The 26,500-nt window shown below is 38.0% G+C and overlaps 1 protein-coding gene across 2 annotated transcripts in view; it reads right to left on the bottom strand.

Moving 5' to 3' along the window:
- Window positions 1–649: 649 nt before the first annotated feature.
- Window positions 650–26,500, bottom strand: part of ascc2 (activating signal cointegrator 1 complex subunit 2) — a 63,727-nt gene continuing 37,876 nt past the window's right edge. For both annotated transcript variants that reach the window (XM_060843682.1, XM_060843681.1), the window contains exons 12-19: window positions 23,517–23,591; window positions 21,983–22,172; window positions 18,827–19,032; window positions 16,861–16,980; window positions 8,850–9,068; window positions 3,088–3,169; window positions 1,823–1,917; window positions 650–1,088 (exon numbers count right to left, since the gene is read on the bottom strand). In XM_060843682.1, coding sequence (XP_060699665.1) covers window positions 920–1,088; window positions 1,823–1,917; window positions 3,088–3,169; window positions 8,850–9,068; window positions 16,861–16,980; window positions 18,827–19,032; window positions 21,983–22,172; window positions 23,517–23,591 — 1,156 coding nt within the window. In that variant the 3' untranslated portion in view covers window positions 650–919. The remainder of the gene's footprint in view (window positions 1,089–1,822; window positions 1,918–3,087; window positions 3,170–8,849; window positions 9,069–16,860; window positions 16,981–18,826; window positions 19,033–21,982; window positions 22,173–23,516; window positions 23,592–26,500) is intronic.

The following is a 26,500-nucleotide window of genomic DNA, read 5'->3' as shown; positions in this document are numbered from 1 at the left end:
TTCTGATGTTGCTGTGGCCTCAACAATAAAGAGTTAAAAATTATGAATTGTGGACATTGTATCTACAGTCTGCATGCTGAAACTATCCTCAATTTAAGGAAAAATCTATTTCAACCTTCATTTCATTTTTGCTTTCACATTTCAATGATGTCATCATAATGCAACTGTGCTCTGCCATGTATCTGCATCAATATCTTCTCTAAAATAAATCATGAAGCAAATGGTTAAGATGTTTTCAGTTGTCCGAAATGTCGAATCTCCTGTTCCTTGGATGCTGCCTGACCTGCTGCGCTTTTCCAGCAACACATTTTCACCTAGGCTGATTGGGTCAAGTTGTGCAGATCCATCACAGCACACAACACTAGTGAAAGATCGGACAGCAAAATGTATGGAAACTTTTTTGGGGCTCCAAAAATTCTGGTAATACACCAAAAGAAAACATTCAAAAAATATCTTTTCTCATTAAAAACAAACTTTCAATCAACGCAGTTGTTAGGTTTTGCAGTAGTTCAATGATAATGGTTAGAGGTGTTAAATATATTGCAGGCAGACTCGAGCATAATCAAATAAGCAGAGGGACTGCAACATTCAGCAACTCCGTTTCAGTATCAGTAAATAAGCAAAAGATGACAACTCCAGCTATGCAAGAGCTGATAATCTAACTGTATCAATGTTTATTTCAGTTGTTTGGACTTTTCAATCAAACTGCACACCAACAGAAGACAAATTGGTCAACTGGTATGAGAAATTATGAGGTGAAATATTTCAGATTGAACATTTTTTTTCTGAGGAGAAAAATGGACATGCCTTACTGTGCATCACGTTTGGCTATTCTTGCTTGAGAAAGGAAATTTTACTAGCTGGAAGTGGCCACTGGAGGCAAGCATGTTTGTGATGGAGGGAAAGATGTGAAAAAGATTTAAGATGGAATCATTCCTTTGTTCCTCTTCCTATCTGCAAGTGATCGCCGATTATGATTAGATCGAAGGGATTTATTAGCCTCTTTCTTTCTTCTCTCCATTAGTGTTTCTTTTGATTGCCCTTGGCCCCTTGCATTTCCCACAACAGTGCTATTGTCATGTTTGAACCTGTAAAGCAATACATTTGGAAAGCAGTTAATTGATCAAATTAGACAATTCACTTTTCTTCTATTAGAGAAATCAACTATACTTATTTAGTCACAATTGGATAATTATGGGAAGGAGGAGAAAACTATGGGAAAGGCAGCATAGGAATGAACTGGATTTCTAATGTGTTACACAATGAATTTTCTAAATGTTACTCATTAATCCAGACTTCCCACGAACAATGCGAGAGTGCAAATGAGACATCTAATAATCCCTGTAAGGAGATGCAATTATTTCCCTTTGCGCACACTTAATAGATATACATCCCAAAGTATTTAAAGAATTACCAGAATTAAGCTGGAATTTTTTGGTTAAGCTAAATGTTGCTTATATAAACATTGTTTCAGGATTTTAAGTATTAAACTTAAATGGTCTAGCATCTTTGAATAACCTTGACCGATGGAGATGGATGTGTCCAATGCAAAAGATTGACTTGTAAATCAGTGCCCGCAGGAGCTTGAAGCCAATAATGGAAGCTATTATTCATACCTATCCCTGGGACAATAGTTAGTTTGTTATCTTCTTTGACACTCAGATATTCACTTGTGAAATGGGCTTAGAACCAACGAAGTATAGTTAAAGAAAGAATCATCAAGAGCCAAGACAGATTAATAAGTTTATAACAACTAGACTTGTGACTAAACAATTCTGTTTCAAAATGTTTATAAAAGTATTCTTATTGCTTAGATTCTTACCCTCTTCTGGCATTAAAGGTAGCACGTCTTGCCTCTGCTCTTTCCCTCAGCAATGCTGGGTCCTGTACAAACAGATCTCTCTTTGGAATTTCCTCCTAGAAATTACAACACCGTTACATTTTTCTCTATTTTCAATATTGGCATAATTTTATTTATATGAACAAAAGTAGATCTTTGGTTGCTTGCTAGACAACTTTCATAAGCATCATTAGTTTTGAGACATGCTTCATAATGTCTTTATTTAGAGTGAAATTGATGTAAGAATGAACACTGATACTTGACTGACCAACCTGAAGTTACATTCATAGTCAGCACAGTCAAATATGATCACAATTTAGGCCAGAGAGATGTTTAAAAAATGTTTTAAGTATTTTGGCAGGACACCACAATAAAATTATTGGTTCAATGTGCATGCGATGGTAATAACAATGACTAGTACTAGCAAAAGGTGCTGAAGATATTGGAAGAAATTGGATAAGTGATTTTTCACTGACGTTTTTTTAAAATTAGAAATGACAACAGACTACCAGTTACATTTTTCTCTGTTCACAGGTATTTCCCTCAGAAAAGAGTAAAGTAATATGGCCTCTCCCAAATGAATTACTAATTTAACAAAATGAATATGAATGACTCTTGTTACACCCTCATCTTTAAAGATTAAAGTATTTTTTCACAGAATGGGAAAGATTTATACTGCATTGCATTTAAGCAAAATGGACAAAATTGAAGCAAAGATTAATCTGCACATCAGCATGATTGTAGAAAGAAGTGACTACTTTTGAAGAAAAGTAATCTCAATTGTGTAATAAATAACTTTTCTTTTTAAACCGTTGCACAAGAGGAACAAGTCAGATTTCAAGTAAAATAATTTTGAAATAAAAATTTTAGAAGGAAATTCAGACTTTCAAAACATAGATGTACTATAAACATGAAATCAGCAATCAATTGAAGTAACTAATGAAATTTTCAAAATTCTGTATGATAGGCATCCCAAATAACCCACTGAATAGGAATGAAGGAATGATTAGGGGAGACAGTTTCAGGCTTAGAAACAACGGTTTCAAAGGATTTTCAGTTGTAAGTACAACTGAAGTAATTTGATGCAGATTGCCATAAACACTGCATAAAGTCCTAGGATTTTAAAAGAAATTCCACCGAGAACCATTCTCCTTGAGCAAAACATATTTCTGAATAAAAAAATACTGTTGTACATATTGGCTTCCATAAACGAGCCAAATCCCAATGTCATTATTGATTTGGATTACCTTTGGTACTTCCTCTTCAGATTCATCATCATCTTCCTCCTCATCCTCTTTTTGTCTTAAGATTCGAGGGGTTGTAAATGGTCTTGGAAAAAACAGTGAATTACGACATGTCAGTAGTTGATACTTTTATTTGTGACATTAACATAACAATTAATACACTTGTCCATTTTTTAAAATCCTATCTAGTAGGCGAAAAACAACCAGCTGAATTAATATATTATAAAAGCATGGTTAAGACCACAATACAGTACACTATTCAGCCAACTGAGTCTGCCCCACCGAGAAGAAGTCTACAGATTTACTACCCACCTTATCTCTGCCTTAATAGGGTGATCCTTTATTCTGACCTTATGCCCTTTGGTCTGAGACTGTCCTGCAGGGCAAACAATTTTTCTTCATCTATCCTGTCATGTTTCCTAAGGAATCTGTATGTTTCAACAAGGTTGCCTCTCATTATTCTATATGCCAATGAGTACAGGCCGGACTGCATTTTATAACAAAATACATGTGACAATCAATAAATGAATAAATAACTCTTTTCATACGATAGTCCCACCATAGCTGGTATCAACCTGGTGAACTTTCTCCGGACTGCCTCCAATGCCAGTACATCTTTCCTCAGATTCTGAAACCCTATGTCCTTGCCTTCCCTGTTAGTACGCTAACCTTTTGCGATTTATGCACAAGGACTTTCGAAATTTTTGTGCAGCTATTTTCATTTAAATAATATTATTCAGCGCCTCCATACTTCCAGCCAAATACAGAACCTCACACTTTCCCAGGCTACATCGGATCTATATTCTTCTGCAGACTTTGTGCCATCCTCACCACTTACCTTCCCACCTACGTGTTACCTGCAAACGTGATGATAATACATTCATCCATCTCCTCCAAATCATCTATATATGATATATATAAAGAAATTATACATATGTAAATAATTAATCCCTGTGGCACATCAATTACATGTTGCCATCCTGAAATCTGCTCCCCCCCCCACCACGCCAACTTTGTCATCTAGAGTTGGCCAATCATCTATTCAACATCATGGGCTCTTAGTTTACTTAGTGGCCTGAACGTGGTATCTTATCAATGTCTTCTGAAAATACAAATATATTACAACCAGTCTTTCCCCTTTATGCTTGTTACTTCCTCAAAAGAATTCTAATAAGTTACTCAATTCCAGGTACCCAATTTAAACTCTGCCTTAATTTCCTTATTCTAGAAATATGTAACCAGGAAATTTATGAAGTGAAAGAAACATAATGGAACCATTGACTATTTAAATAAAACTAGATTCAATTAAAACAGTTTAAGAGAGAAAATGATACTAAGGATTTTTACAAATACATTAAGGACAAAAGGGTAACGACGGAGAGAATAGGACCCCTCAAAGATCAGCAAGGTGGCATTTGTGTGGAGCCACAGAAAATAGGAGAGATACTAAATGAGTATTTTGCATCAGTATTTACTGTGGAAAAGGATATGGAAGATATAGATTGTAGGGAAATAGATGGTGACATCTCGCAAAATGTCCAGATTACAGAGGAGGAAGTGCTGGATCTGTGATCAGGTGTACCCGAGAATTCTGCGGGAAGTTAGAGAAGTGATTGCTGGGCCTCTTGCTGAGATATTTGTATCAGATAGTCTCAGGTGAGGTGCCAGAAGACTGGAGGTTGGCAAACGTGGTGCCACTGTTTCAGAAGGGCGGTAGGGACAAGCCAGGGAACTGCAGACCAATGAGCCTGACCTCAGTGGTGGGCAAGTTGTTGAAGGGAATCCTGAGGGACAGGACGTACATGTATTTGGAAAGGCAAGGTCTGATTCGGGATAGTCAACATGGCTTTGTGCATGGGAAATCATGTCTCACAAACTTGATTGAGTTTTTTGAAGTAACAAAGAAGATTGATGAGAGCAGAGCAGTAGATGTGATCTATATGGACTTCAGTAAGGCGTTCAACAAAGTTCCCCATGGGAGACTGATTAGCAAAGTTAGATCTCATGGAATACAGGGAGAACTACCCATTTGGATACAGAATTGACTCAAAGGTAGAAGACAGAGGGTAGTGGTGGAGGGCTGTTTTTCAGACTGGAGGCCTGTGACCAGTGGAGTGCCACAAGGATTGCTGCTGGGTCCTCTACTTTTTGTCATTTACATAAATGATTTGGATGCGAGCACAAGAGGTACAGTTAGTAAGTTTGCAGATGACACCAAAATGGGAGGTGTAGTGGTCAGCGAAGAGGGTTACCTCAGATTACAACAGGATCTTGACCAGATGCGCCAATGGGCTGAGAAGTGGCAGATGGAGTTTAATTCAGATAAATGTGAGGTGCTGCATTTTGGCAAAGCAAATTTTAGCAGGACTTATACACGTAATGGTAAGGTCCTAGGGAGTGTTGCTGAACAAAGAGACTTTGGAGTGCAGGCTCATAGCTCCTTGAAAGTGGAGTCACAGGTAGATAGGATCGTGAAGGTGGCGTTTGGTATGCTTTCCTTTATTGGTCAGAGTATTGAGTACAGGAGTTGGGAGGTCATGTTGTGGCTGTACAGGACATTGGTTAGGCAACTGTTGGAATATTGCATGCAATTTTGGTCTCCTTCCTATTGGAAAGATGTTGTGCAACTTGAAAGGGTTCAGAAAAGATTTACAAGGATGTTGCCAGGGTTGGAGGATTTGAGCTATAGGGAGAGGCTGAACAGGCTGGAATGTTTTCCCTGGAGCGGAGGCTGAGGGGTGACCTTATGGAGGTTTACAAAATTATGAGGGGCATGGATAGGATAAATAGACAAAGTCTTTTCCCTGGGGTCAGGGAGTCCAGAACTACAGGGCATTGGTTTAGGGTGAGAGGGGAAAGATATAAAAGAGACCCAAGGGTCAACTTTTTCACGCAGAGGGTGGTACATGTATGGAATGAGCTGCCAGAGGAAGTGGTGGAGGCTGGTACAGTTGCAACATTTAAGAGGCATTTGGATGGGTATATGAATAGGAAGGGTTTGGAAGGATATGGGCCGGATGTTGACAGGTGGGACTAGATTGGGTTGGGATATCTGGTCGGCATGGACGGTTGGACCAAAGGGTCTGTTTCCATGCTGTACATCTCTATGACTCTATAACTCCACTGCCAAATCACTTGTACTTCTTGAACATGCACATCTATACAAAAATTGAACTTCCCAAGGTCTCACAACATTAAACTTCACACTTCTTGTTACAAATTTCTCAGTTCATATTTAAAAATCCCCTACATTCTCAAAAGCCGTGACACCTTTCAACAGTTATACTATCATAGGAACACAAAACTCCTCATCCAAGCTGGACAAATCTACCATGACCTCTCTTGATTCCAAAGACAGAGCTAATATTAGCTAACCAAGATTGACAGCTTTCACTGGAACTATGTTGTACTGTACAAATTTAACAAAATTTAACAAAATCTCCAATTTTGTTTGTTGCTCATTAAGTATGCATTCACAGCCTCTCGATCTGCTCTCAAAAGCAAAGTAATTAGCCCATCAAATCCATGGTTAATATTCAACCTTCTTCCCAATATCCTTTATTTATATAATTTCTTTCATCAGTAAATATAAACTTTACCACAAGTCTAAAATATCTGGGGTAAAAATCACAAGGCAAGTAATAAACTCTGACATCACTGGGTAATACACTGGCTTTGGGATATCATAGTGTACCCTTAATTTTAATTGACATAAACTTGGCACACCTTATATCTCAGATTAAACTATTATTGCAGATACTTGTAGGAAATGAAATTATCTAGAGAAAAATATATCCGATTATAGAGTTTTATAGGACAGGTACCAACTGACTGATCATGCAGATATCAGCTCACAAAATACTATCCACAGCGCCATTCTCCCGCTCATTTCCCCATAATCTTTTCCACATCCACAAGCTTGGGCTCTCTCCAGCACATCACTCAATAGCAGCAGTGTGTAGAATGAGTGGGATACGCTACAGCAATTCATCAAAGGTCTTTAGACAGCATTTTCCAAACCCACAAGATGGACTAGAAGAATAAATACCAACACTCTCACATTTCCCTCCAAGTCACTCATCAGTGTGCTTGGAAATATAGTCATTCCAATACTGTCCCCGAGTCAAATCTCCTCCTAACAGCATTGTAGTTCTACCTCCACCAAATGGACTGCAGCAGTTCAAAGAAGGCAGCCCACCACCGTCTTCTCCAGGACAACTAGAGATGGTTAATAAATGTTGGTTCAGCCAGTGATGCTCATATCCCATGAACAAATTGAATATAAATCTTCTTTGCACCTCCTAAAGCCATCACATCCTTCCTATAATGTGACAACCAGGTTAGAAGGTTACACAGCACTCCTGTTGTGGTTTTATAAGCATTTTATACAGTTCCAACAATAGCCCCTTCTTGTATTCTATGCCTTGGCTAATAAAGCTAAGTATCTCGTTATGTTTTCCTAACCACCTCATCTATCCACACTGCTACCTTTAGGGATCTGTAAAATGCATACCAAAGACCCTCTGGTCTTCAGTAATTTGCAAGGGTCCTAGCATTTATAGTATAATCCCTTGCTTTGTTAGACCTTCATAAGTGCATTAACTTACACTTTTCCAGGTTGAATTCTATTTGTCATTGCTCTACCTCCTCAAGCATGCCTTGGGCATCCTCCTGCAGTTTATAGCTATTCTCTTCACTACTTATCACCCTTGTAATATTTATGTCATCTGCGAACCTTTATTTGTAACCTTGACATTAAGTCCAAATCATTTATGTATACAACAAACAGCTAGGGCCCCATTACTGAGCCCTGCAGAACCCTATGAGAAAGAAGATGCCAATCATAGAAATATGCCTCCAACATCACTCCTGCTTCCTGCTCTCTCAGCAATTGTTTGTTCCAATGTGCCATGGGCTCTTACTTTCTTGACCAGTCTGCCATAATGGATCTCATTAAACGCCTTACCATAAAGTCCATGCAGACAATAAAAATCACTGCCATCAACACTTCTAGTTACCTCTTCAAAAAAACTGATCAAATTTATCAAACACATGGCCAGAAAAGATTAGAAAATTATAGCCAGGACTCCTAATGTCCATTCCCTTACCTCCCTCAACAGCTTGGGATACACCATTTGGGCCTGCAGATTTATCCACAGCTGCCATAACCCACTAGTACCTTCTCTCTCACTATGTTACATTTCTTGTAATTGTTCACAGTCCTCCATCCTGATATCTATACCTGAACTGTCCTTTCTCATTATCAAGACCAACAAAGTTTTCATGGAGGAGTGTTTCCATATTTTGAGTCCACATATATATTACCTCTACCGTCTCCACTTTTTTCCAGTTATTTCCTTGCTCTTTATATATCTTTAAAAACCCTTTGGCTTTTTTCTATTCTACACACTAAGACTTTCTCCTGCACACACTGCTTTCCTAATTTCCTTTTTAAGTTCTCGCATGCACTTTAATACACACCTTTAGGAACTCTGCTGATTTCTACTTATGGACTTTTCAGAAGTTTGACAGAGAGACAAATAAATATGGTGCTGGAATTTTACATGAGATGGGCACCTTGCTAACATGAATACTAAAATTGTGTAAAAATGTCCAAGTATAATGATTAAAAGTCATAACAGTATGTTCAGTTAGATAAAAACATGAATAGTAAAATAAACTCAGGAAAAATCTGTACATTAAAGTCAGGACTACATTTAGGTCGGTGCATTTTATAATAATGTTATTCAACTTGTTCATCCTACCTTCTACTGACTAGTTCATCATCTGAATCCACATCATTTGCTCCTACTTGGTTGCCATCATAAGTATCATCATATTCATCATCATAGTCGCCTGCATAAAACTGGACTCCGTCTTCTACTGGTGCTTTTTCGACTACTATACTGTAGGCATTATATCTTTCCCTTTGCTGTGCAATGTGCATCTTATCGTCAAGCAACGTTGTTCCCTCTTTCCCTTTTCTGCAAAATAAAACACAAATATCATCCAAAGAGGATATTATTTTCTCAAAGATTAGATGGTGTATTTGGGGTTTATTTCATAAATTCTGATTAAATCGGTGACCTGTGTGTACAGAAAAGGTGATTCAGAAGTTGCACTAATTACACATTATTGTAATCAACATACAGAACAATACAGCACAGGAGCAGCTGGTCAGCTCATTGGCCTTTGTCAGCTTTTGAAGAAAATATATTTAAATTAGTCACATCCCCTTGATTTTTTTCCTATTAGCTTACACAACATTCGCCTTGAATTAATTGTTGAGTTCTATCAAAATTATCATTGAATCTGGCAACATACTGTAGGGAATCTAATCTAATCATATTCAAAGTGATAACATTCTGTTGTACAAATAAAACTCCTCAGCTCTCTTCTGGTTCTTTTACCAAATACCTTAAGTCTGTGAGCAATGGTAACCAAGCATTCTGTCATTTGAAGCAGTTTCTCATTACACTATCAAACCAATTTGAACACTTCTATCAAATTACACTTTAAGGGAATCAATTCTACCAGGAATTTTAAACACTGGCACCATTTTAGTGAATCTATTCTGCACCTTCCCCAATGCCTTGATATCACTCCTAATCATTGTACTAAAATTGGACACAATACGCTGTCTGAGGTCTAACTATTGGTATGTAAAGTAATATCATAACTGTTTTTCAATTTTGTGTTTCTGTACATGAAGCCTAAGATCTGATATGTTTTCCAATAGGCTTCTCAAGTCAAACTACCATCTTCAAAAGTTTGAGTACATATACTCTTAATTTATATTGCCGCACTTGCTGAGGTTATCATGAAGGATTTTCCTTTTCAACCTCTCCGCTCACCTGAGGTGTGGTGACCCTCAGGTTGAACCACCTTTCTCTATTGAGAGCGCAGCCTTATGGTCTGGTAAAGCTATGGCAACTCTACATTTTTAAAATTTTCCTGTACCTGTAAAAAAAATTATACCATTCAGTATATCCTATTTTTCCTCATTCCTTATAAAAGGAATGAATCACTTTGCACTTTTTTGTATTAAATTGTACCTGCCCAATACATCAATACAACCTTCCTCATTGTTTCTTATAGTAGCAAGTTTCAGGTCAAGTGCAAACTTAGAAATTATGCTTGGTATTCTCAAATACATCAAACAGAGCAATTGTCCTGATACTAATGTCTAGGGATCATCAATGTAAATGTTTTTCCAGACTGAAAGCAACTGTTCACCATTACTTTCTGCCCCTTAGCCAATTTTGTATCCTCAATGTTATTCCTTCTGTAATCCCTCGAGAATTTCAACTTCGCTAACAAATCTATTATGTGATTATCAAATGCCTTTGAAAGCCCCACACATCAATTATACTATCTTCCTCAACCCTCTCTTACTTCAAAAAGAACTCAATTAAAACAGTTAAATACAATTTGTTTTCAATAAAACCATTCTGACTACCATTTATGGACCCCTATTTTCTAAGTATCAATTACTTTTGATTCACAGTTTTCCCATCACTAATGTTAGGCTGACTGACCTGTAATAGTCACATTTACACATCTTCTCTTTTTTGAACAGGGGCATAGAATTTGCAATCGGTCAGTCCGTCCTCTGGCATTACTACATATCTCAAGACTGAAAGGCTATAACTATTGTTATCTCTGCCTATGATACATCCTATCCAGAGCAGACAATTTTTCTCAAACAAAAGAATAAAACTTGAAACCCCAACAAGAAGAATCAGAATTAACCCTTTCCTACTGGCAATGGATTCGAATGCATGTCAATTTGGTTGCAAATTCCCTGACAACCATTGTGCAGCTTCAATACAGTTGATACTGAGTGATTATGAGTGGACACATAAAACTGGAACAAATGGATAATCTTGCCCAGAAAAAAACTTCAAGTCCAACCAGTCCAGGATACTGAAATTACCATGTTGAAATAATAATAAATTATTTTTTGAAGGTTGGATCAAAGACTAAGATAATTTGAATAGCCATAATTCAATCTAAATGCTAAATACAGACAATTAGTATTTTAACTGATTTGTTTCCTACTAGAAGAGGAACAGCTACATGGCACAGTAATAAATGGTAGAGTATAATATCATGAAATCTCAGTTTTCAAAATCTGATTCAGAATTACTTATTTTCTCCTTGATTGCCTTGGGCTGATTCTTTTGGTTTTCTTCGATTGGTGCCAACCACCTAGAGAGGTTGTACCTTATGATCATCCATCCAGTATAAATTTTAAGACAGAGCATTTAAAGATTACTTAACATGGTATATAATCTTTTTGTTATTGTGTTAATCATTCTATGTTAAACTTGATCCTGTTTTCGTCCAACATCGACACAGCCATTTTCCAGCAGAGGTCAGTACAATACCATATAGAATTGGAACTCTGTCTAACACTTTCCTAAAGATATTAAAGCCAAGTGACAATTACTGCCCTAATGGAGATCAAATAATTTGACTTGGATCAGAAATAAAATCTAGAAACCAATGGTCCGAAGGACTTACTAACAGTCCTGATGGCACTACTGTAGCAGAGAATCCTGGTGACAAAATCTTGCATTGAGACGACACGCTAACATTCCCATGCAAATTGCAAGATTACAAAAACTCTACAAAAAGTAGAAAACACAGTTCAAACATAGAACTTTTTAAGAATCAATTGTAAGATTGACAAAGGTGATTAATTTAAAGCAATACATGCAATAAAAATAGTGTGCATTGATCCGAAATATTTCAGAATTGAAGACACTTGTAAATCTTCAACCAAATAGCTATCTCAACCTGAACAGCTATAAATATGCCTGCACAATTTCATCAGCTAGATAACTGTAGATGTAAATACACTTTCTTACCAAGAAGCACAACAGATGTTGAATTACTACTGAGCAATATCCTGCCAATTTAAAACCTATATTCCAAAATCACTATACCTCACAAAATATTTTTATAGCAATAGCTTAGGAAGCATAAATGTAAGCCATCAAAGTGGAGCTACTATATTTAATGTTTAGGCTGATTCATTTAGATTTTTAAGTCTCGGTAGCATAATATCATTTTCTTTTTAAGTCAAGCTACAAAATTATGACATGCAGAGTTGGACGAAGTTCACAGCACAGAAACAGGTAAGTTTTAAATCTGTCCAAGAGAAAGGCTGCAGTAGTGAGTACAGTGGATTCTTTCTTGATTATATGTTTTTGGAGATAAGTCTCTTTATTAAACTTAAAATATAAGCCATAGCTATTAATTTAACCTGGGGCAGTGTTTGTAGAGGAATAAGACGGTGTTATTTTCGGGATCTGTAGATTGTGAAGGAGCAAAAAAATGGCCTTTGCAGTGATATGTACTTCTTGTCAGATGTGGGAGTTTAAAGAGAGTTTAAGGGTTACTGCGGATTATATCTGCCATAAATGCTGTTGGATGCGAATCTTACCAGATCGAGTGGATCTGGTGGAGAGACAGATAGAAGTGATGAGGAATTTACAACAGCAACAGAATGTGATGGATGGCAGTTATAGGAAGGGGGGAAAAGTCTCAGATACAGTCACATAGATGGGTTAACTCCAGGAAGGGTAAGAGAGGTTGGCAGCTACTGCAGGAGTCTTTTGTGGATGTACCCATTTCAAACAGGTATGCTGTTTTGGAAAATGTAGGGGGTGATGTGTTCTCAGGGGAACGTAGCAAGAACAGCCAAGTTTGTGGTATTGAAACCGGCTCTAATGTAACGAGGGGTATGTTGGCTCCCAAGAGATCAATTGTGTGAGGGGATTCTGTAGTCCAAGGTACAGCAGAGAAAAAGCAGAATGGTGTGTTGTTTCTCTGGTGCCAGGATCAAGGATGTCTCAGAGAGAGTGCAAAATGTTCTCTCCGGGGAGAGGGGCCAGCAGGAGGTTCATTGTCCACATTGGAACCAATGACACTGGAAGGGAAAAGGTTGAGATTCTGAAGGGTGATTACAGAGAGTTAGGCAGAAATTTAAAAAGGAGGTCCTCAAGGGTAGTAATATCTGGATTACTCCCAGTGCTATGAGTTAGTGAGGGCAGGAATACAAGAATAGAGCAGATGAATGCTGAATGCTGGTGTATGGGAGAAGGATTCACATTTTTGGATCATTGGAATCTCTTTTGGGGTAGAAGTGACCTGTAAAAGAAGGACGGATTGCACCTAAATTGGAAGGTAGGGAAATATACTGGCATGGAAATTTGCAAGAACTGCTTGGGAGGATTTAAACTAGTAAGGTGGGGGGGGGACCCAGGGAGATAGTGAGGAAAGAGATTGATCTGAGACAGGTACAGCTGAGAACAGAAGTGAGTCAAACAGTCAAGACAGGCAGGGACAGTGTAGGACTAATGAATTAAACTGCATTTATTTCAATGCAAGGGGCCTAAAAGGGAAGGCAGATGAACTCAGGGCATGGTTAGGAACATGGGACTGGGATATCATAGCAATTATGGAAACATGGCTCAGGAATGGGCAGGACTGGCAGCTTAATGTTCCAGGATACAAATGCTACAGGAAGGATAGAAAGGGAGGCAAGAGAGGAGGGGGAGTGGCATTTTTGATAAGGGATAGCATTTCAGCTGTGCTGAGGGAGGATATTCCTGGAAATACATCCAGAGAAGTTATTTGGATGGAAGTGAGAAATAAGAAAGGGATGACCACGTTATTGGGATTGTATTATAGACCTTCCCAATAGTCAGAGGGAAATTGAGAAGCAAACTTGCAAGGAGATTTCAGCTACTCAGCTTTCTGTAAGAATAATAGGGTAGTTATGGCAGGGGATTTTAACTTTCCAAACATCGACTGGAACTGCCATTGTGTTAAAAGGTTTTGATGGAGAGGAATTTCTTAAGTGCATACAAGACAATTTTCTGATTCAGTATGTGGATGTACCTTCTAGAGAAGGTGCAAAACTCACCTACTCTTGGGAAATAAGGAAGGGCAGGTGACTGAGGTGTCAGTGGGAGACAACTTTGGGGCCAGCGACCATAATTCTATTTGTTTTAAAATAGTGATGGAAAAGGATAGACCAGATCTAAAAGTTGAATTTCTAAATTGGAGAAAGGCCAATTTTGACAGTATTAGGCAAGAACTTTCGAAAGGAGATTGGAGGCAGATGTTCGCAGGTAAATGGACGGGCTTCAGAAATGGGACAACAGGAATCCAGAGAAAGTATATTCCTGTCAGGGGGAAAAAGAAGGCTGATAGGTATAGGAAGTGCTGGATGACTAAAGAAATTGAAAGTTTGGTTAAGGAAAAGAAGGAAGCATATGTCAGGTATAGACAGGATAGATTGAGTGAATCCTGAGAAGAGTATAAAGAAAGTAGGAGTATACTTAAGAGGGAAATCAGGAGGGCAAAACGGGGACATGAAATAGCTTTGGCAAATAGAATTAAAAGGAGAATCCAAAGGGTTTTTACAAATGTATTAAGGACAAAAGAGTAACTAGGGAGAGAATAGGGCCCCTCAAAAGATCAGCAAGACAGCCTTTGTGTGGAGCCACAGAAAATAGGGGAGATACTAAATGAATATTTTGCATCAATATTTACTGTGGAAAACAATATGGAAGATATAGACTGTAGGGAAATAGATGGCGATATCTTGCAAAATGTCCAGAGTACAGAGGAGGAAGTGTTGGATGTCTTGAAATGGTTAAAAGGTGGATAAATCCCCAGGACCTGATCAGGTGTACCCGAGAATTCTGTGGGAAGCTAGAGAAGTGATTACTGGGCCTCTTGCTGAGATATTTGTATCAATAGTCACAGGTGAGGTGCCGGAAGACTGGAGGTTGGCAAACATGGTGCCACTGTTTAAGAAGGGCGGTAAAGACAAGCCAGGGAACTATAGACCGGTGAGCCTGACCTCGGTGGTGGGCAAGTTATTGGAGGGAATCCTGAGGGACAGGATGTACATGTATTTGGAAAGGCAAGGACTGATTAGGGATAGTCGATGTGGCTTTGTGTGCAGGAAATCATGTCTCACAAACTTGATTGTGTTTTTTGAAGAAGTAACAAAGAAGATTGATGAGGGCAGAGCAGTAGATGTGATCTATATGGACTTCAGTAAGGCACTCGACAAGGTTCCCCATGGGAGACTGATTACCAAGGTTAGATCTCATGGAATACAGGGAGAACTAGCCATTTGGATACAGATCTGGCTCAAAAGGTAGAAGACAGAGGGTGGTAGTGGAGGGTTGTTTTTCAGACTGGAGGCCTGTGACCAATGGAGTGCCACAAGAATCGGTGCTGGGTCCTCTACTTTTTGTCATTTACATAAATGATTTGGATGCGAGCATAAAAGGGATACAGTTAGTAAGTTTGCAGATGACACCAAGATTGGAGGTGTAGTGGAAAGCAAAGAGGGTTACGTCAGATTACAACAGGATCTGGACCAGGTGGGCCGATGAGCTGAGAAGTGGCAGATGGAGTTTAATTCAGGTAAATGTGAGGTGCTGCATTTTGGGAAAGCAAATCTTAGCAGGACTTACACACGTAATGGTAAGGTCCTAGGGAGTGTTGCTGAACAAAGAGACCTTGGAGTGCAGGTTCATAGCTCCTTGAGAGTGGAGTTGCAGGTAGATGGGTAGTGAAGAAGGCATTTGGTATGCTTTCCTTTATTGGTCAGAGTATTGCGTACAGGAGTTGGGAGGTCATGTTGTGGCTGTACAGGACATTGGTTAGGCCACTGTTGGAATATTGTTTGCATTACTGGTCTCCTTCCTATCGGAAAGATGTTGTGAAACTTGAAAGGGTTCAGAAAAGATTTACAAGGATGTTGCCAGGGTTGGAGGATTTGAGCTATAGGGAGAGGCTGAACAGACTGGGGCTGTTTTCCCTGGAGCGTCGGAGGCTGAGGTGTGACCTTATAGAGGTTTACAAAATTATGAGGGGCATGGATAGGATAAATAGACAAAGTCTTTTCCCTGGGGTCGGGGAGTCCAGAACTAGAGGGCATAGGTTTCGGGTGAGAGGGGAAAGATATAAAAGAGACCTAAGAGACAACCTTTTCATGCAGATGGTGGTATGTGTATGGAATGAGCTGCCAGAGGATGTGGTGGAGGCTGGTACAATTGCAACATTTAAGAGGCATTTGGATAGGTATATGAATAGGAAGGGTTTGGAGGGATATGGGCCTGGTGCTGGCAGATGGGACTAGTTTGGGTTGGGATATCTGGTCGGCATGGACGGGTTGGATTGAAGGTTCTGTTTCCATGCTGTACATCTGTATGAGTCTAAAAGGAGATCCTACATAACTATATTCCTTCTCCCAGGCTCCCACCAGTCATGTCCAGTCCTATGACCAGTAGTTATGCAGTCCATACTGCATTGTCCCATGAGGAAGTAAATGTAAAAGCACTCAATAGAGAAATTAAAAATACAAAAAGTGTGTAATTATGTTATGTATTCAATCACTGAAGCATTAGAGGACATGCTATTTAGTCAATTTTTGGCTCATTTTAGATATTGAAATAATCAAAAGGGTTGCAATAAAAAAGATTTGCATTTTGTCTTGCTTGCAAGTACACAGAACCTTGAATCAACCATTAAGATAAATGATTTTAGCCCTTTGTTTGGAATGTGTGCTGGTGATTTGTTTAAACACGTGGACACTTCAAATTAAAGCAGCCAATGCTCAGTTGGTCTGTGTGGAACTTTCAGGTTGTTCTCCAGCTGTGAAGCTTAGAGGAACACTGATTAGGATCCAATCTGACACTTTCATAATAATCACAACTCAATTTAATTAGGTAGCGAACTTACTTCTTTCCTTTCCATATTTTGGACATGTCCACAGAAGTTTTGCTGAAGACATCAAACTCATCATGGTCAAATACATTTTGCCGTGCTGACAGAATCGATTCCTGTTCTTTTTTCACCTGCCTAATGACAACAAAGTATACAAAATAGTTTGGCACTGCACCTACAATTTGTATTTAGAACATTACTAAATTCTATCAGACATCCTTTAAAATCGTATTGTGAACATATTTTGCAATTGAATCGGATACTGTAATCTACATCACTTTATGACAAGAAAGACTCAGACAAATTACAAAACATCAAGTGTGGAGATCATTAGGGACAAAAATACAAAAAAAACTTAAATTTTAGGAATTTACAGAATACAGTAAATTGTATAATCGAGTTGGAATTAAAAGATGTTGAAATGTCTCTGAAAGATATTGTGTCACTGTGTGAGAAACCAAATTACCTAAATCCTGTGGTCGGTATATTTTTGGGTTTTTGTGGTACCCTTTGATACTATCTAATACCTTTTTAAGCTTTTAAAACACAAGCTAACCACTAAGTAGAAGGGTAGGACCTAAATGCACCTAAGTGTATTGGTAACCACAAGTATAAGCATGTTTAATGAGCTTCCCCACATTAGTTAAAAAATAGAAATTACCTTGAGAAATATTTGTAGTTGAAGCCTTCAATTCAGAAGTATCTTAAGTACATACACTTGTTTACATCTGTTTACAAACACATCTGATGACATATCAGCCATCCTGTAGACCTTGAAACAACTTAGAGTATTCCTGATGAAGGGCTTATGCTCGAAACATCGAATTCTCTATTCCTGAGATGCTGCCTGGCCTGCTGTGCTTTGACCAGCAACACATTTGCAGCTTGAAACAACTTAAATCACTGGGAGATAAAGGGTGGAAACAAAGAAGACACAACTTATACCAGCACCTGCAGTTTGTTTTCGGTGGACATTCTGATACAGGAGCTCTAGTTTAAATGTTACAGCAAAGTGAGCTTGTCAAAATTTCATGAAATTATTTATTCTTAAAAAGCCTTCAATCTCTCATGATTACTGTTTATGGTGAAAGATTTGTTATTTTAAAAACAATAGTGAATGACCTGCCATGTATTCATCAAATTAGAGATGTACTGGTTGTGGTGATTAAATAAGTCAAATTATGTTGATTATTCAAGATCAGGTAATAAAAACAAAGTTGTGTAAAACTAGTAAATAGAAAGCCTTTTACATATCCATATAAATGTTCTGTATGTATTTACATTTTTACCCCATATCATTTTGGAACTGTAAATGTAAACAATTCTATGTCTGTGTCAGTTTGGACACTAACTACATAAGAAAGCAGCAAAAACAGATTTCACTCAATTCTCATTTAATGCTCATTTCCAGTTTGCATTTTCATAAACTGAGACTATATAGACAAACGGCAACGTTTCCAGTGGCAAATTGCTATTATTTTACATTTATCCAATTTATATTTATGCCAGCTTAAGTACAATGGGAATACAACCACAAACATTGCACATTATTTGCAAAACATTTAATGAAATGATAAAAGAACCCTATGGATAAAGTGGCATTTAGACACAGTTATGCAGACCACATGCAGCACAGGCTTATATTCTGATGTGTTGTATTAGAGACATTCAATCAGAAAATGTAAATAGTTAAAACAATAAGCTTTGTCCTTGTGAATTTGACAGATCGGAGTTCCTAAAATAGAATTTAGATTCAAGATTCAAATAGATAACTGCAACAAATGCAACTAAACATTGTGTTGAGCGCACTCAGAGACAGGCTTAGACATCAAGACCAAAGAATCTGGTTCCAGCTGAGAAATCCATCACAGACGATAGGTCAAGTATAGCTTAAGCTTGATAATTTGCATTTAAGTATAAATGAACAGAAGTATTTTGAAAACAAACCTTCAATCTAAAGACATGCATCTTGATTTCTTACCTCTGAAGAGTTCTGTCTAGCTTGCGAAGGGAAGGTGCTATTTTATCTTCAAGGATATCATTAATTACTTTTTCAGCTTCGTAATTATATTCTTCCAGACATTCAAGAACGAAGCCTTCACCAAGGTGTGGTAGAATGTCCTTCACCTGAGAAATTAAAGATTCCAGCTCGACTCCTGTTATTTTGGCAGCTGTTGCACCTGCACACTATTTACAAAATCAGGAATGAAAACATATATAATTCCAGTAAGCAGTTTAAAAAAGCTATTTTTTCATATTTTGACTGAATTCATTCTGACCGATTCCAAATTCCAAATTCATTCCAAATTTAATTTCAGACTTAAGCTTCAAGATAACAAACCGTATAAAAGAATACAATACTAGTTAAACTTCAGTCTGCACGCTCTTCACATTATTTGTTTCTCCATTATAGATTCTCCAATACCCAGATTTACAATGCAAAGTAGCTAGGTAAGCTGTGATGATGTCATCACATTCTCCTATCTATAGAAGCATTAGGCAATCATGAACAACGAAACCATGCATATCAGAGAACAATAAAAATAAAAATGGAGAGAGGAAGTGTGTTAATGGTCAAGTTCAATATGACTTCTTTAAAAAAACTGTCAGACTTCCTCAACAGAGTAAAGCTTGTAAACTTTCAAATAACAATTTGTACTCGAATTTCAGAATTGTTACTAAGTTTTATTCTTGGCCAGTTCGTCAACTCAATTAATTTGAGAAGAGTATTTTCTAAATATATCTTTCGCTTATAAATTTTTAAAAATTATTTCATAGGATGTTAGCATTACCTTGAACTTAGTTGGTTCCTAGGCCATTTCAGAAGGCAGTTAGAAGTCAATCACATGACTGTGGGTTGAGGGGGACAATGGCATCAATGGCAGACTTCATTCAGGGAATTCAGTGAACCGGATAGAATTTTGTAACAATTTATGAACAATTGTTGATTCATCTTGGGCTTTAAGCCAAACTGCTACCAGATAGTGTTGAGCTTTGGGTGTTTGCACATAAATAAGCTCTGGGATGACTTGTTTCTTTTCTCTAAAAACAGCTCTTCCACTCCTGATGTATTGTAGCACTCCTCTATTTATAACTATACACTGCAGGCCACTAAATACACCCCTCTATTTGACCATTCTCTTTACAAGCTCTAGTCTGATGTTTTCTCATCTACTTTGATCTCAACAGGTCATCAGTTAAACCACCTCATTTACATATTTCTCATTATTCCACAGTTATCATGGTCACCATTCCTGAGCCTAGATATAAAGTAATTTAAATTAAATTTCACCAGCTGCCAGAAATTTAAATGTGTATTCCCAGAGAATTAGTCTAAGCTTCTAGATTGTTAGTCTAGCATCTCCTCTTCTTGATAAGAGATTTGTAGACTTTGGAAAACATTGTAAGTATGCACATGCAATGAGCAACATTTAGAAATGCTTACCACAAACTTTTTAATGAACTATTGCTTTCACTCATTGCACTTGCTGCTTCAGTCAAAAATCTGGTTCCCACCAGCCAAAATATGTCATAAATGCTAGGAATAAACCTGCTAGGTAAACCTTTATCTCTGCTAATTTTACTTTCTTTTCCGAACCTTTCTATGCATTCAATGTCCACCTCAAAAGTCACAGGGTGTTTCAGTTTGAATAACTCTGATCTAATATTGTGATCTTTTGGAACACAGTAATAACATGTTTACACAAAATGGTAACTGTGACTCTCTCTAATTTAAATGATCTTACTAGAACAAAACTTTAAACTTTATCCTGAAGAATTGATTAACCAACATAACATGGTTCTTTGAAACCAAGCTTCATACTTTAGAGTGTGTTGCTGGAAAAGCGCAGCAGGTCAAGCAGCATCCAAGGAGCAGGAGAATCAATGTTTCAGGCATATGCCCTTCTTCAGGATTGAAGATGATGTACCAAGCAGGCTAAGATGAAAGGTAGGGAGGAGGGACTTGGGGGAGGGGCGTGGGAACACGATAGGTGGAAGGAGGTTAAGGTGAGGGTGATAGGCCGGAGAGGAGGTGGGGCGGAGAGGTGGGGAAGAAGATTGCAGGTCAAGAAGGCGGTGCTGAGTTGGCGGTGTTGGGACTGAGATAAGGTGGGGGCAGGGGAAATAAGGAAGCTGGAGAAATCTGCACTCATCACTTGTGGTTGGAGGGTTCCTAGGCGGAAGATGAGGCGCTCTTCCTCCAGGCATCATGTTGCCATGGTCTGGCAATGGAGAAGGCCAAGAACCTGCATGTCCTTGGCAGAGTGGGAGGGGGAAGCTCAAGTGTCTGAACACTCCCCCTCCCACTCCGCCAAGAATATGCAGGTCCTTGGCCTCCTCCATCACCAGATCATGGCAACACCTCATCTTCCACCTAGGAACCCTCCAACCACAAGGGATGAATGCAGATTTCTCCAGCTACCTCATTTCCCCTCCCCCCACCTTATCTCAGTCCCAACACTCTGACTCAGCACCGCCTTCTTGACCTGCAATCTTCTTTCCGATCTCTCCGCCCCCACCCCCTCTCCAGCCTATCACCCTCACCTTAACCTCCTTCCACCTATCGCATTCCCAACGCCCCTCTCCCAAGTCCCTACCTTTTATCTGAGCCTGCTTGGCATGCCTTCCTCATTCCTGAAGAAGGGCTTATGCCCGAAACGTTGATTCTCCTGCTCCTTGGATGCTGCCTGATCTGTTGCGCTTTTCCAGCAACACATTTTTCAGCTCTGATCTCCAGCATCTGCAGTCCTCATTTTGTCCTCCTTCATACTTTAGAGGGGCGCTAGCATAGAGTCATAAAACTGGGACAATTCAGGAGTTCAATTGGCTCAACATCATGACATCATCCCAGACAGAGCACCTTGACGAGTGTAGCCTATTCAACCAGTGTGACAATAAGACTCCAAACATAATCTTGATCTCACCAAATCTTCACATACATATTTTTTAATATTGGTCATTTAGATATCAATCAAGGAGGGAATATTTGCCAATTATTCCCTCCCTCAAAGAGGGCCAGTGATGTCAATTAACCCTTGTTAGCAACCAAGACCAGTTTGAACTGGTTATCTTTCTGGTCAGTAAAGCTCACCAAAATGTTGGGTAAATTTACAATTCAATCCTATTTCGTACTTACATAGTCATCATTTTCATATCCAGGCTGTTTAAGTTCTTGATCTGTTTCACCATTTACAGCTGAAACCTCATTGCTATCAGAGGCGTGTGAAACATGAGTATTTCCAGTGGCAAAGGTAGGCTTGCTCCTACCACTAGCTTCCCAGGCACTGTCAACAGCTTTGATGATGTACGATGTTCTAGTTTCATCACTATAATTTAAGTTAAGATAAACAAAATAATTTGTATAAGGTGTACGTTGGTACACACTTTATACTTACAACAACTGAAATAAGTAGAGCCAGTGCAGTCACAATAGACTAAATGGTGTCCTTCTCCCTATAACAATTCTGGGACTATGAATTGAAAGATTAACAAAAGATTTTCATACAGAGAAATAATTGTTTTGTTCTTTACAATTTTTCTTTTGCAAGATTTATTCCTGAAAATTGCCCAAACCTTTTTCTCCAAATTTGTCATTAACTCCATCACATATTTATAAGTCTACTTCAGTTTCTTAACTGGATTAATTTTCCCCATGTTTAAACTTCCTATGCCAATTAAATATTAGCTGTATAAAAGACAGTGTTCCAAATAAGTTCAAAAGCAACACCTTCCAATAACAAATGGAATGCATGCCACGGGTTCTTTAGAACAGTGATGTCACTTCTCTCTCCATTCCAATTATACACAGTGCTAACAAAAGCTACAAAAATTGACATAATATTTCCTTGCTTTCTTCACATTCAAGAGAACTGGAGCATTTTTCAATTGGTCATGGTCACATCATTGGACAGGCATGAGAACAGAAATCAAAAATGCAACCTCTAATGACTGCACTTCTTAACATGGAAGTTTAGAACAAAGAAAAACATCTACAAAACAGAGGTGCACAATTAAGTTGAGTTTTATGTGGGATAAATATTATCTTAATAACTAGTAGTTGTTCAATATAGCTCAATGTACAAATTGTTGGACTCTATCTTTCATTCAGTTTCTCTTCCTTTAAAATATTAGTCTGTGTATGGAATAAATAAACTGCTGGTTTGAGGTCAAGAGCTTATATGCTTTGAATATGTCAGTACCACTGTACTTTTCCAATATCCATATTCAATATTTTTTCTCAGAAGTTGTAATGTAGCTTTTAAAACCAATGAAAATAACAATTCACCAAAGAGCACAACATCTGCATTTCGTCACTAATAGCCAAGTAAATTCTATCATGGTATCAGAATGGAAAGCGTTTGTCCAATCATTGAAAAAAAAACAAAACATTATGGAGAGATAAATGATATCACCGTTCTAAAGAATTTGCGGCACTCATTCCATTTATTATTGGAAGGTGTTGCATAATGAAAAAATTCATCACCTCACATACTGTATAAATGTAATTTACAAATTAAGTTAAGTTATCTAAATCATATTTTTAAAAGGACCACAAAGAAATGTACTATCTTGCTACATTTGGTTTTCTATTTTTTCCCTCCATTCTTAATCAAGGCCCAAAATTCCACTCTTAGCTGTCACGAACTTCCAAACCAAACAGCAAAGGATACAGCACCGGAAATGCCTGTTGTAGAAGGCTGATATCATCAGCCACTGGAAATTGTTCATCATAGTCTGTCAGAAACCTGGGTAAAAAATAAAGAGATTTGATGCAGAACATATTTTTTGAAGTTATATTTAATAGTACATTTTTGTGCACAACCACAGCATTTATAATTTCAGAAAGAAATAATTGACCTTTATCATTTGTAACGATTATACCCAAAACGGTATTTTGGCATGTAGATACAGGTAGTCAGTACAGACAACAACGTACAAGGACAATTCTGAAAATATTTGTATTTTAGATGTTGAGAAAGCTTCCTTCTCAATTTGTTGCAGTAATTTAGACCCTGTGTTGATTTGAACATTTATACTCTGTTCATAAGCTGCAAAAATTTACTTTTCACCTTGTAGTTTCTCTCAGATTTATACAACAGCCTCCTGCAGCTGCAGATTCAATACAATTAATAAAAATATCAGGGATGCACTTTATTATAGCAATCATTGTAATTTGGTCATTGATCAGCAGTGGGTGTAAGACTACAGTATTGAACTATATTGAGTCACTATTGTACCCTGTTAACGTAAAAATTATGCTGAGCAATGGAGTAACTTGCCCTAGGTTAAGACCTACACAACAAACATCATTTTTCAATTGTGAATCTGACACTATTTCTGACTTTTGTTCTCTACCTAGATTTCTTTAAAAAATTTCAAAGAAGTCACTACTTCATTGTTTTATGAATATTAGGTATGATATGGAATACAGTCGAAGAAAAACTATTATTATTTTTTTATTTTCTCATGGGACATGGGCACTAGCAGCAGGCCAGCATTTGTTGCCCATTCCTAATTGGTCTTTGAACTGAAAGGCATACCAGGCCACTTCAGAGAAAAGAATCAACTATACAGTGCTGAGAGAAATGTTAAGAGTCAAACGCAGGCCAGAGTAAGTAAGGATGACAAATTTCCTTACCCAAATGAAACAGGTGATGTTACAATCACCATTACTGAGACTAGCTTTCAAATTCCATTAGCTTTGGAGACATGGATTACCAATCCAGTGATAAAACCATCATGCTGCCTCCCTCGATGGGTAGAAATTTGTTGATTTTCATAATCAATTATGTAAACCATAATGCACATCCCTTAGCATAGTCAATTTTTTAATTTCACAATTCTGAACCTTGGCAGAACTGCTACTAATAATTTATAAGTCATCACATAAATTCATTGTCATTTTTAGATAGTATATATATATAAAGCTTTTGTTCTTGAAATAGATAGCATTGTAGGTGTCAATATAAATGTACTCCTGACGTTGATTCTTAGGCCATTCACTGAAGAAAAAAAGACTGACAAAACTAAAAACTTATCAAGGATTTATTTTCCGTTAAATATTAGGAAATTTTGACCTCTGAGGTTATCCAGTTTGGATAAATAGATGAGAAGTGAATATGCTGAGTATAGTATATATGCTGCCAAATACTGAAATTTTGTTGTAGTTTAATGTGCAGTAATATCGTATAAAGTCAGTCAGTCTTATGGAAACAGATTTTCTCGTGTTGTCTTTTGTTCTATTAACACAGGAATATGCTTTTCCTCAGATTAGGTATCAGAAAAGTGCAACTATAGGAAAAATGATAAACAGTTAACAGCCACACAAGAGAACTTGTAGAATGTCATGTCTTTCCCATAAGCCAACTTGTTAACAGTACCAAAACAAAAAAAAACCTCAATTTATTCAGCCCATACAACAAACTTATTTCGACCTCTCCATTCTTGGCCTCTTACTTTTGTTAGTGTCACTTCAACATGGACTTTAACAATTCCAGGCTTTAGCCATTGCTATAATTTTTCATCAGGACTGTAATCTTTTCCAATATCAGGAATTCAAAAAAACAGGCCTAATGCAGGATATTATTTATCTTTCCACTCTTCCTTCTTGCTCTGTTTCTTCTCATCAGCTGTTCATCAGGGGCGGCACGGCGGCTCAGTGGTTAGCACTGTAGCTTCACAGCACCATGGACTTCAGTTCGATTCCAGCCTTGGGTGACTGCCTGTGTAGAGTTTGCACATTCTCCTCGTGTCTGTGTGGGTTTCCTCCAGTGCTCCAGTTTCCTCCCACGGTCCAAAGATGTGCAGGTTAGGCGAATTTGCCATACTAAATTGCCCATTGTATTTGGTGCATTAGTCAAAGGGAAATGGGTCTGGGTGGGTTACTCTTCAGAGGGTCGTGGAGACTTGTTGGGCCGAAGGGCCTGTTTCCACACTGTAGGGAATCTAATCTAATCTAATCAAATCAATATCATCATTGCACTGCAGACGTCTTATCTGCTAAGTGGTTCCAACATTGAAATGAACACTTCATATTTCCAGTAATATATTGTTTTATTAACAAGGTCAATTTTTTTGGCTTTTGCATTTGAACTTCTAAACTGAGCTTTAACAACATCTCCCTCACATATGATTCACTTCCACCTATGTAAAATCATTCACTTTTGTCCCTACATCAGCTCATCTATTACCAAAGACCTCATCACACCTTTGATATTTTCAGGATTGTTTATTTTGACAGACTCCTTGCTGGATCCATTTTCCCTGTCCACAAGGTTCTGCCTGTCTAAAACTGCACTGTCTGTGTCAGTCACTAATCCATACTAAGTCTTGTTCACCCATTATCCCTCTGCTCATTGATCTTCACTTCATCTAATTTGCCAACACCTTTTATTTCACATTTTCATCCTAGGATTCAGATTACTCTATGATCTCGCTCCATTCTATCTCGGACAGTTACCTGCCCTAAATCACACCTTTAGCTCTCGTCCCTTTTGCAACCACCCCTCACTTTGCCAACCACTTTGCAGTATTTTCATTTGCTAGGTTCCAAGCTCTGCAATATCCTCTCTATCTATCCTAAATTAAAACATACTTTCAGACCTCCCCCGTTGAATATTTACTTCATCTACAGAACTATGTAAATAAGAGTTGT

Source organism: Hemiscyllium ocellatum, chromosome 24, assembly GCF_020745735.1.
Source record: "Hemiscyllium ocellatum isolate sHemOce1 chromosome 24, sHemOce1.pat.X.cur, whole genome shotgun sequence".
In the NCBI taxonomy this organism is placed as follows: domain Eukaryota; kingdom Metazoa; phylum Chordata; class Chondrichthyes; order Orectolobiformes; family Hemiscylliidae; genus Hemiscyllium; species Hemiscyllium ocellatum.
This window is presented reverse-complemented; position numbering and strand designations above follow the sequence as displayed.